Source organism: Pongo abelii, chromosome 1 (genome assembly GCF_028885655.2).
Source record: "Pongo abelii isolate AG06213 chromosome 1, NHGRI_mPonAbe1-v2.0_pri, whole genome shotgun sequence".
Taxonomy (NCBI): domain Eukaryota; kingdom Metazoa; phylum Chordata; class Mammalia; order Primates; family Hominidae; genus Pongo; species Pongo abelii.
In genome coordinates this window covers 135,115,585-135,128,463 of record NC_071985.2, presented here as the reverse complement: position 1 = coordinate 135,128,463, position 12,879 = coordinate 135,115,585, and the positions used below count along the sequence as shown (strand labels likewise).

General features: G+C 32.7%; 1 protein-coding gene across 3 annotated transcripts in view; it reads right to left on the bottom strand.

Moving 5' to 3' along the window:
- Window positions 1-12,879, bottom strand: part of DPYD (dihydropyrimidine dehydrogenase) — an 843,687-nt gene that overhangs the window by 742,071 nt on the left and 88,737 nt on the right. For all 3 annotated transcript variants that reach the window (NM_001132697.1, XM_054527610.2, XM_054527649.2), the window contains 1 exon segment: window positions 3,121-3,203. In NM_001132697.1, the coding sequence (NP_001126169.1) occupies window positions 3,121-3,203 (83 nt within the window).

The following is a 12,879-nucleotide window of genomic DNA, read 5'->3' as shown; positions in this document are numbered from 1 at the left end:
GAGTTAACCTTAGCTATCTCACAGTCACCTGAAAACCCAAATCTTCACTAATCCTCTTTTTTTCTCTCTCTCTCTCTACGTCAATTAATGTATTTATTTAACGTTTTATTTAGCTAGCATATTCCAGAGAAGGTTGTAACCCCTTGTCCTTTTTACACACCAGGGCTACAGGCTCAGGGCATCCTTAAGACTGGGATCAGGAGGAAGCATGGGAGGGATCTAAAGTGATTTGTAAACTCAGATACTGACAAGAGACCAGATTCAAGACTGCACAGCAAAGACTGTCCAGAAAGAGAGACTGGATGAGGTGGCTAAGAATCCTCTCTTTTCTGTGATAAGCTCATAGAAATAGTAAAACCTAAATAAATAAGGAGGTACCCAAGATGGTGAAAGGCCCCCCAAAACTGCAGCCACAATAGGACAATCTTCAGATGTGGGTCCAGCTCTGTTCCAGTTACTCCTGGCTAGACACACTCAGGACAAGAACACCACTGTGGGGACCTGGAGCCACTTAGGGGCTGCTAAAGAGATCAAGCTAATAAGAAAAAGGGATGCTCCATGTTCTCACCCATAGGTGGGAATTGAACAATGAGAACACTTGGACACAGGAAGAAGAACATCACACACCGGGGCCTGTTGTGGGGTGGGGGGAGGGGGGAGGGATAGCATTAGGAGATATACCTAATGTAAATGACGAGTTGATGGGTGCAGCACACCAACATGGCACATGTATACATATGTAACAAACCTGCACATTGTGCGCATGTACCCTAGAACTTAAAAGTATAATTAAAAAAAAAAAAAAAAAGAAAAAGGGATGGTCCCATAGCCAAGCTATGCCAGGCCAATGGACTAACAGAGAAGCTACCATGAAATGTTCTGGGCCAGGGAAAAGACTGAAATACTCAGTCTCTGGGTCTTCACCTCAAGCATATTCCAAACACATTTTAAAAAGCACCTGACCCACCACATACTAAATTGTTGTATGCTATTAATTACTAAATTATTCCACTGTTTAATGAATCCAGACATTACCAATAATGTGTGTGTGTGTGTGTGTGTAAGTAAAATGTATAACTTAAGCAAACAAGCACATTTCATGCCATAAAATTAAATTCTCATTTAAATTATCCAGACTACTGCTTTGTCTCATAGAATGGGTGGTTGGCAAGTTATTCCAGTCAGGTAATACTTGTTTTTATCATCAGTTCATCTCTAGTTTTTTAAAAAACAGGACATCCTGGTATGTTCTAAAATGTTATGTATAACAAAATTTGGCAGAATTTAATAATCTCTTCATATGAAGTTAATTCTTATAATTCAATTTGGTTTTTTCTTGAGGACAAATTTCCTACACTGATTACACATCCTTTCCTTGTTCGTTGTATTTTCCTCATTCACGTCATTTTTCATTCACATTGCCTCTTTTCAGTTCTTTCTTTTGGTCTTCAGTTCTTTTATTCAAAGCATAAGAGTTGGCACCCTCTTTGTCTTCCTGTTTGTCTATGTATTTACTTCAAAATAAATAGATATAAAAATATAGAGAATAACTGCAGTTTTCCAAGTAAATATTGGCATGCATGTTTACTGTATTTAAACTTATCATAATAAGCATTTACAAAAAATGTTAAATTTATAGCAGTGGTAATTTTAGGATAAACCACTATGTATGGTAAGAATTAGAAATTCATTCATAATTTCTGCATTAGCCTTTTCCAAAATAAATATTTTACACCTTATTTTTAATTTGCTAAAATTTTCAATAACTTAAACTTTCTGAGACTGATTGCATTTTATATAGATACAAATTCTCTATTGTGTACTCAGCTTTATTTTTCCCTCTTTTTTTATTAGTAAAGACATTAACAATAAAATAGGCTCACTTGCTCCAGCTGGTAATTTCTCATACTAGTAATATATTATTCCTCTTTTTGTGACATCATAATCAACTATACAGAGAAGTACCATGTATCTTTGTGTAGAAGCTACTGTTTCCATTAAATTTAATTACCTCCCCCTGTGGTTTTAAATAGAAGTGGCTTCAAAATGAGGGCAGCTTCTATTAAATTTAATTACTTTCTCCTGCTGCTTGCATGGTAAAAGGAAGGTTACTAAATGAGAGCAGCTTCTAAACTAAAGTATATGGTAACTGTGTGCTAGCAATAACAAAATTGTATCTAAACTACCTTTCTAGGAAGCTCTTAGGTTTATCCTTTCTCTCATTTTAATCTCTTTAGCCTTAATATCCTTGAAAAATGAGCATTAAGATAGAAGAAGGCATATTTTAAAAACATATTTTAATTTTATAGGCTAAATAAATATAAATACACTGTTTCTTTACAAAGATATTGGAAATTATGCTACTCAAATATTCAAGCTCAGAACTTTTAAGCCTACTATCATTTGCTGTTTTCTCACTCTAAGGATGATGAGTTTTACTTCTCACACATTTTCCATGTCTAATAAAAAGACTTTCTTGATTCTGATCAAATAGATTTGAAAAATTCTTCACTAAAAGTTATTTAAAAGGCATCAAATTTGGGGCAATTTCATATAAATATTCAGAATTACTGATGTTAAGAAATGAAAAAAGAAAAAAAGTCAGGCTCATTATAGACCACTATAGTTGAAAGGAAGTTAATTATATGCTTTGTAATAGTGTAAAAATGTAAATCACTAAAAATACTATAATATAATATAATCGTATAAAATGTTATAGAAGATGAAAATGTAAGTACCTCTCTTTAAATTAAATATTAATTAGGAGGAAATACTACTCAATTAAAGCACCATTGTACATTATTTCTTTATATACAGGCAGAATTTAGATGAACAATATTTTCATTCAATCACACATTTAGTATAAATATAAAACAAGACACCCCTTAAGCATTTTAAGTAACAAATTAAACATTTACATTTTTTACTGTGCACTGAGGCTTAACATTTATGCAGCTTCAAAACCAAAGTACAGCCTCAAGGGAAGTCTCTCCACTGACAAATTAATACCTTAGAGAACAGAGCTGAATGGTGGCAATGAACTCATTTGTTCCCCAAATAATGAAGAATGACTTTTTCTTTACCACATCTGTGACTGTTGCTATGGTGACCCAGACTTACCTCATTGCTTCTCGGAGAGCTCCTCGCTCACCAAGAGTCGTGTGCTTGATGTCATCAAAATTATTCTCCAGCTTCTCACAATTCTGCAACATATTTAAAAATTGCATTAATTCTCTAAGATCCTGAGAAAAATTGTTTCTATTCAGTTATGCAAAAATGTAATTGATTATATTGATCATGGACTCATGAAAAATATGCATACCACTTTAATTGGGTAGCATTCATTAAAATTGACAGTTAAATCCAACAGTAACAAAATAAAAACATTTTATGATACAGCTGTCACAGAAGTCTCATTATCAGTTTTTCAAAGTGGAGTTTTGTTAACAATTTTTCAAAGTGGATAAACAGAAGAAATGCATTTACAAAAGTAGGAAAACTTCTTAAGTTTGGAGGAATAAAAATTAGTTCTCTAAAATAATCTTAAGTATAGAAAATCCAATTTAAACTCAAAAGAGAAAACCATTAAGTTTTTAATCACCATAAACAGTATACAAAAAATACCAAGTTCTAAATAAGTTAGCATTGACTAAGATGAAGGGATAGAGCACATATATAATAATAAAAGTTTCAAAATTTTTGAATCAAAATTTTATAATCAGATCTTTAAATAACAATTTTACGTGTAATATTTACAACTGTACATATATATTTATATACTTGAAACTAAAGTTCAAATCTTAAAATTGGGTGAAAATTAGATTAGATCAGGTTCTTAGAAGAATTTTAAGATTGAGTAAATATGACATAAGCAGTTTAAATTTCATAAGTGTTTCTACTTTTTGGTAAAATAGCAATACTAGACTGAATTTTCTAAAAGTACTTTAAAAAGATTTTACTACAATTCTAAATATAATTATGTATACTTAAAACTCACTTAATCTGAGAGAACCCGAATAGGTTTTGAGGGCACAAATTGTAGAAATTTTAAATTTATATATATATACATATATATATGAATCTTTTGGCACCCTAGATTTCTTATGGAATTTACTAGTATTTAGGTGATAAAATAACTCGATTTAGTGTATTAGTTAATTTTACAGAAAGAAAAACTAAATGACAAAATTTTAGTATTAATATGTTCTTTCTATTCTTGAATAAGTATCCTGAATTTTACAAAATTACAGAAATTATATCAATAATTTCCAATGTATAAGAATTAATTGATTTGAAATATATTGGTATATAAACCAATATTTTTAACCTTGATCTTTTTTAAAACTAAGTCAAATTAAGGCAAAGATCCTTTTAACAAACACACACAGTTGTATGCTGTTATAATTAAAATCTTTGAAATTACCAAAATGAATCTAAAATAATTAAAATTACATATTTTTCAAAAAGTCCTTTTTGGGTATATACATTAAAAATATCCTCTTCTGTCTTGTCTTCCCACATTTTTAGAAGTGTCTTTCAATGAAGAGAATTGCTTAGCTGAGATCGAATTTGTTAGTTTTCTAATTTAAGTACAGTGTTTTTGTGTCCTGTTTAAGAAATTTAAAAACTTTCTCAAAATTATAAATGTTGTTGATTGAGACCATTAAGAAAAAAAAATATACTTTTTTGTTTGTTTCTTTTTGGCCCTGAAATTCCTCATCAACTTCCTCCTCTGCCAATCCTACTGTAATCTTTTTTTTATTTCATTTTTTTTAAATTATACTTCAAGTTCTAGGGTACAGGAACGTGCAGTTTTGTTATATAGGTATACATGTGCCATGTTGGCTTGCTGCACCCATCAACTCATCATTTACATTAGTTATTTCTCCTAATGCTATCCCTCCCTCAGCCCCCCACCCCCAGACAGGCTCCAGCGTGTGATGTTCCCCACCCTGTGTCCATGTGTTCTCATTGGTCAATTCCCACCTATGAGTGAGAACATGCGGTGTTTGGTTTTCTCTCCTTGTGATAGTTTGCTGAGAATGATGGTTTCCAGCTTCATCCCTGTCCCTGCAAAGGACGTGAACTCATCCTTTTTTATGACTGCAAAGCATTCCATGGTGTATATGGGCCACATTGTCTTAATCCAGTTTATCACTGATGGACATTTGGGCTGGTTCCAAGTCTTTGCCATTGTGAATAGTGCCTCAATAAACATATGTGTGTATCCTACTGCAATTTTTAACTTTACTTGGGCCTCCACCACTGTAGAGGAACAAGTTCATAAAAGAATTAAAGAAATAACAAAATTATTGGACATAAATGTTTTAAGGTCCATTCCTAGCATAAACAGCAGGGTTGGAAGATTACTTGACTATCTAGTTTTTCTAGCCACAGAGACAGGAGATAAACACATTCTTGGATTAAAATAAGAAACAGAAGGCTGGGCAGAGTGGCTCATGCCTGTAATCCCAGCACTTTGGGAGGCCAAGATGGGCGGATCATGAGGTCAAGAGATGGAGACCATCCTGGCCAACATGGTGAACCCTGTCTTTACTAAAAATACAAAAATCAGCTGGGCATGGTGGGCGCACCTGTAGTCCCAGCTACTCAGGAGGCTGAGGCAGGAGAATTCCTTGAACCTGGGAGGTGGAGGCTGCAGTGAGCTGAGGTCGCGCCACTGCACTCCAGCTGGGGACAGAGTGAGACCCCATCTCAAAAAAAAAAAAAAAAAAAAAGAGAGAGAGAGAGAAAGTGGACCTGTGGACACTGAGAGACTGTAGTAGCCACACTGAGTAGCCACACTGAGTGCTCAGTGATGCCAGGAATTGAAGACAGCCAAATTTCTGATTTAGCTGAAATATCGTGTTTCAGAGTACCTTCACTATAATGAGTAGAAGCTGCAACCTTAATAATAATTTTATCAGGAAGTGGTTAAAATGGCATATTCTGCCTTGAAGTGGAATGGGAAACCCAAAATGAGTATTAGGCTAACTAACAGAAGAATGAATGCTCCATGTTTTACACTTTGTGTCTGCATAAAGTTTATTATGCCCAACAGAACAATACAGGAAATAAGTAAGCACTGTAGCATTTAAACAGTTAACTATTATCTTGACTAAAAATACTTCTGTATACAGAAATTGAAATCAAATCTATTTTTTATGTTTCAAGAACCATATATAGAATCATTAAGTAACAGACACATGATTTGAATTATATTTCAGACAATATTAGGCTCTTGCCATATAGAATAAGTATTTCAAGCAACTAACATCTTTATCTGCTCAAACTTCTCCATAAATAAAAGTAAGCATCAAACATCCACTAAGTAAAGGGCAAACAGATTCACTGTCACGTTTACCACCAATAACACTTCTCTAACATTAGAGACAACTGTAGGTAAAATTGAGCCAGCGGCCTCCAATCAAAATCTGTTCTCAGCCCAGTTTATATGAGCATGGATCTGAGAAAAACTGTAAATTATTTGTAATCAACAAGTTATTCATTCTTGGGGATTCTGTAAGTTAGTATAGGACTGTCCCAGAATACGATTTCAGTGGTAAGTATGACATAGGGGACTTACTTTACAGAATAGGAAAGTTCACAGAAATTCAAAAAAATTATCTGTGGTAGTGGCTTCTGATTTCCACCCTCCAAGCGCCTCCTAATTTCCTTTGACCAATATAATCCCATGAGAAACCTACAACCATCACAGCAGAAGAAAGGAAAAGGCAACAGATAAAAAGAGAAAAGGGGACAGAGAGAATGAATGAATAAACAACTCCTAAGAACAGCAAGCAGAAGAACAAAAATAATCAGTTATTAGTAATAAAATACTGGAACAAAAAGCAGGCCTGCTAGCCTAGACAACGTGGAGCAAGAAAAGTGGGAATACAAAGGAAAAATGGAAGGTCACAAAGGTATTAAATTTAATGCTGACCAGACATGCCATGTAATATAACAGGCACAGGTTAGCTCTAATTAATTAGAAGAAAACTGAAAATTCAGAAACATTTGTATCAGCAACCATGGTACACATTATAGCTTTAATATATAATGTATTTTGTGTGTGTGTGTGTGTGTGTGTGTGTGTGTGTATTAATTATAGTAAACCAGTTAACATTGAGTAGTGACTCTGGGTTAGGTACTTTTTCTAGGAAGTCTAACCATTTAATCTGCATGACAACCATATGTATTCCTATTTTACAAATGAGGAAACAACCACAGGGGAGATTAAGATAAAGCTTGCCCAGGGTTATATAGTTAGCAAGGGATAAAGCAGGGATTTGAACCCAAGCAGTCTAGCCTCAGAGCCAGACTCAAACTCCTCACGAGTCCGCTTCTAAAGAGTAAACTGCATAAGTGAATAAAATAAAGTTCTGAATAGGCCTTCCTCTAGGTGTCATCAAATTTAAATACTGAGCTGGATGGAAAATAGTTTACTAGTAGAGTCAAATGGAGCAGAAGCTCTTGCAGGATTCTGTCTTACATCTGTCTGGAAGTGCTATACTTTATAATGTAGAAAAATATGGAATCCAATATACACTTAGGCCAAATTAATACCCATAAATATTTTGCATGCAACAGTCTTTATTTGGGTCTGTGACACCACCGTGACAAATATAATGAGCAATTAAATTCCCAAGTGTTCAGATTTTGGCAGCAATTAAAGTAGAAACTGGAAACTAAGCATCAAAAAGAACTGGTTTTGGTGGCCTCCTGCCAAATGAATCCCCATGGGTTGAGGGAAGGTCTAGAGTTTCAACTGTGATAGATTTCATAGTGTTTTATATGTCATCTGTGTTAAGGATTCTATAAAAGTATAATGAAACAAGTAGAACACCAACAGTCACATGAAAGAAAATAATATACAAGGAGATTTCAGAACACTGAGAATTTTAAATAAAATTCACTGAGTTATCTTTGCTCAAATTATACCAAAAAAATCACAAAATTCAACCAAACATCTACTGATTCTAGATGGAGGTAGAAAGAGGCAAAACAAAACAAAAAAAAAACAAAACAAAACAAAAAAAAAGAACAGCTAGCAAATTGCATTATTAAATAAAACAAATCACTGATAATTCCACAGGACTTTATTTCCATGGGACTGAATTTTTATGTTATAATTATGATAACTAAAACTAAATCAGATCTAAAATTTATGCACAAACCTAAATCGAATAAATTAGGAAACCAATTTTAATAAATGAAAAGTTACAAAGAGTTAATGGCATAGCTATTGGAGTTTAAGTCTCAGAATTACTAAGTAACAAAGGCTTGAATTAATGAATTAAATTTCAGCGCAGAAAAAAAAATCTTGAAAATCTATTACACGTCAGGGATAATACTATGCACAAGGATATGAAGGTAAATAAGACCTCAACTTGCTCACATGTAGTAAGAATACAGAGGAGAGAAAGGAAATAATTCTCTTGAAACAAGAGATGACTATGAGTTTGTTACTTCCAAATGTGTCTTTGAAATGATTTACAATTTTCCAGATTAAAAGAAAAAAAGGGGGAGGGCTAAGGTAATAAAATTGGCTCTAGCCTCAGACCTTACCATTACTGTCTACAAGCTAAGTCCTCAGGCAAGTTAATTAACTCAGTTTCCTCATTGTGAAATATACTTACCTTCTAGAGCAATCAACAAGATTAAATGAGGTAATATATGTAAATCCATTAGCACATTCAGCAACGACGTTTTCAATAAAGGTGGAAAAAGAGGAAAGAATAAACAGAAGAAGAGTATCCATGAACCCCAACTCAATCCTAATGGATCAGATTTTATATGGTGAAATAGAAAAAAATGTGCATTTTTCATGTTTACCAGGTGATTTTTATGAATAATAAAGTAAAAGAAAGTCGTTATGGAATTTTTTAAACTTTTTGGTCATAAGACTCCTATGAGAGTATAACAAAAACCATGATCCTTTTCCTTAAAAAATTACATTTTCACAAAAGTACATTTGCACAAGTACACAATATGCTATGCTATATACAATTTCAGTGGGCCAATACAGCTCCTGAAGCCCATCTATGGCCCAACATCTATGTGCACCAAATTTTAGTATCAGGGAGGATGATTTCACAATGGACCTAGACAGCTTAGAAACGGAAGTTACAAATATAATCAGTAGTCCAAGAACCTTGTGAAACAAGGGGTCCGAAAGTTGGCAAATTTCTATTGCTGTTTGACAATAAAGCATCTTAAGTTCAAACATCAAATTGCTAATTTAAAAAAAGACACAAAAGTCAATCCTGTCGCCAAGCTAGAAATGAAAACCAGTCATTCACTCATTCATTCATTCAATATTTATTTAGAACATAATGGGTGCTAGATAGTATGCTAATCATTGAGACACCAAGGTTTAAAACCTTTTTTTAACTCCTTATTTTGAAAAAAAAAAAAGCCAATTCAATAGGGTAACTGCTATAAGGTAAATATGCCTCACATCCATTACCATGTATTAGTGATATATCAGCAATAATTACAAATCTCAGCTGGTTGAAAACCTGCAGGATACTAAATTTTGAAGGAACCTCAGAGAATTATCACAAGGGAAACCACCACTCTTATGAAGGCAATGATAAATTTCATATTTTAAAATATGAGGAATATTTAAGTAAAATGGCACACTCCAACATGTACTGCTACAATTCTGAGGCAGTTCAATGTTGGTTAATACAAACCTTTTCTTTAGGACATAAAGTAAATTGGGAAAAGGTAATACAAGTACATGCATTTCTCATGTAGTTAGAATTTCCTAAGGTCTAGGTTCCTCTAAAAAAAAAAAATGAGTAAATTAGGTGAACTTACTCTTCCTGGAAAATGTTGTATCTTAATTTTTGCACTCAACAAGAAGTCTCAAAACTAGCCCTGCTGAAGTACTTTACAAGTAACAAATAATTACTATATCCATATTTTTTTAATTCTAGATGAACATTCTACTATCAATATATAATTTCCAGTTCTAATCAAAAGATTCATATTTCAATAGATAATTGCTTTTCCCTTTGGTGTGTCTTAACTAGTCTAATCCTTTCAGGGAACATTAAGAGGTAATCATATTTAGCTAATGTCATTTCACTAATTGTGGCCAGCTTACAATCAGGCCCTGTCTAGGAGAATCTTATATGAGTCACAGTGAAATACAATATAATGCAGTAGGAGAGGTAGGAGCTATGCAGAGAGAAAATTTGTTTTTGAGTTTCATCTCTACAACTAAACAGCTTATGTGTTCTTACAAAAATGCTTAACATCTCAATCTGCAAATAGTCCTTCATAAAATGAAGGTATCAATGAAGATGATGAAAGTAATATTACCCACTAAAAGTGTTATTGTAAAGATTAAAGTAAATAAAAACATGTATGTGAAAATATACACATTGTTCAAACATTATTACATATTTTTTAAAAGATAGAATGAATCTCATTTCTGCCTTCATAGTCTGAAAGTATGTTAATTTTATTTGAAATATTTTAAGATTTCATCTCTCATACACAGTAAGAATTAAGTAATATTTTAGTACTTTCTTGAGATAAATTAAAATAAAAAGTTTAGCTACAGTATCCTACCTGCTGATAATTCATTCCTATATCTATGAGAGGTCAACAAAATTCAGGAGAAAGTATTTGCTTTTTAATCATAATTTCATATTTAAAATTACAATGCATTTGTTTGCATAATGTATGGTTATATTTTGATTGAGTCTCACATGGTTTACATGATAATCAAACAAAACACAGTATCATTATTTCAACATATATTGTGGAGTTCTATGTCCCATGTACTGCCAACCACGAACTATTATACAAATATTGATATTTACTATTTTGGAAGCCACTATAATTTACTTACTCATTTAATCTTGACAAGAGGGAAGGCTCTCCAAGAGCAATTTAAAAATGAAAATCTACTATTTCAACCAGGGAAGCCTGCTCACCTTTAAGCTCTGAACAATCTGACCCATCTCCACTAAATTAATTACCACCACAGGGAAACCACAGCTACACAACTGCTCTCTAGGATATTATCCTATAAGGATAAAAAATTTGATGTAATCTAGAGGCTTTAAACTTAAAACAATCCCTTGTCCTTAATGGATTTTTTGCTGAAGCATCTGGCAATCCCTGCTAGACTAAGTGGCATCTAAGCAAATGAGGAAAACTTTGGTATCAGGGATGGGGTGGGGGTGGCAAAGTCAAATAAATCCACTGTTACTACTTGAGCATCAGTGGTGTTCCTCTATGTCTCAATTTTGGATGGTTCAGTTTTTCATCTATGTTTATAGGACTATCACTCACTTAAGAATGTTAAATGTCTCATTTACTCAATCCAATGAGTTTGTTCATGCATTTATTAGTAACATAGAAAACATGTTATTCTTAGTCTTTGGAAATCAAGTTTTAATGTCCGCTTAATTTAGTTAAAATATACAAAAGTCTATTCAGATGGTATGGTTGTATAATGCAATGCATGACGTACTGTAATACCACCACCCAGTGTGTGTAAGATGTAAAGTTAGACTCACAGATGTAAACAGTCTTTTCTCTAGAACATACTTAGAAGGATCACTTATTTTAAAAATATGTTGTTTAAAAAACAATTAACATCTGAATATGTATTACCTTAAGCTACTCAATTCTCTGTTTGGAAAAAAAACCTTGAGATCACAATGGAGTGGGTCAGTTCAAACAGAAACAAGGAATTTACTAGATTAGGGCTTTAAAAATTAACAATCTTTGGTGTATCATGAATTTTAAATGCACATTACACAGAAAAATATGCAAGCCAATTTAACATAAGTCTCAATAAATAGTGCCTAAATTGATAAACTGATTTTTGTTTACAAAGAAAAAATATGCCTAAGATTTCTGTATACTGTACACAGTTATGGAATGGTTGGTACTAGATAGATATCAAATAAAAAACCTAAAATAGTATTTGTGATCATTTATCTTTAAAAGCACATGTGTGCATTTTAATACATGAGGAAAGATTAATAGAACCATTTAAGTTTTTGTGTTAAGTTAAAATTCAGAGAAGCAATCATTTTTAAGTCACAAAAGATAAAGCCTTCTAATATCCTTCTGGTTTTGGAGGAATAAAGGCTTTTACTTGACAGTTACTTACATGAATTTGTATCAAAAAGAGAATTTGGCAGAGACTTCTAAATTCATAACAATTGTCTATTAGTCTGTTTTTAATAATTTTTCTTTGGCATGTAATCCTCTTTAATTAGATTCTACTCTCTGTTGTTTCAAGACTCCATAAACGGGTGTCTTATGTACCAGCTGCTAAAGCAGGAGTTACTGTCTAAATGATATTCACAATGAGTATTTAGAAGGTTTACAATTATACCCTTGCTAATAAATTGTGCTATTTTCCCCAACAATTTTAAGTGCTAATCTTCAGAAGGCATTTTAAAATTAGCTAAAATTCTGTCAAGAGATTTACAAAAATTGTTAGCATGAAGATAATTATGTCACAGTCCTTGGACTCCATCTCTGATTGTGTGCATAAATCAGAAAATGTCAGCTGTGTTTTCCCTTAATAATTATCCTTGCAGCAATATATTATAGTCTAAACTCCTATTATAATTTTTGTTTCTGGTTTCTAAAACACCAGACAGTTATTTCAAAAGTTTGGAACTGAATAAATAATTCATATTTCCCAGAATAATAAGTGATTATCAATTCTAAAATTGTAAGTATTAGCAATAAATAGATCAATATGGAAAAGATAAACTCTGTTTTCATAAACTCTCCATCCTAAAAAACCAAATGCTTGAATGTGATAATGACTTTTTAAAAATATTAATTAGGTAAAAATCCAACATAGCAGATAGTAGGCAAATAGAAGCAGAGATT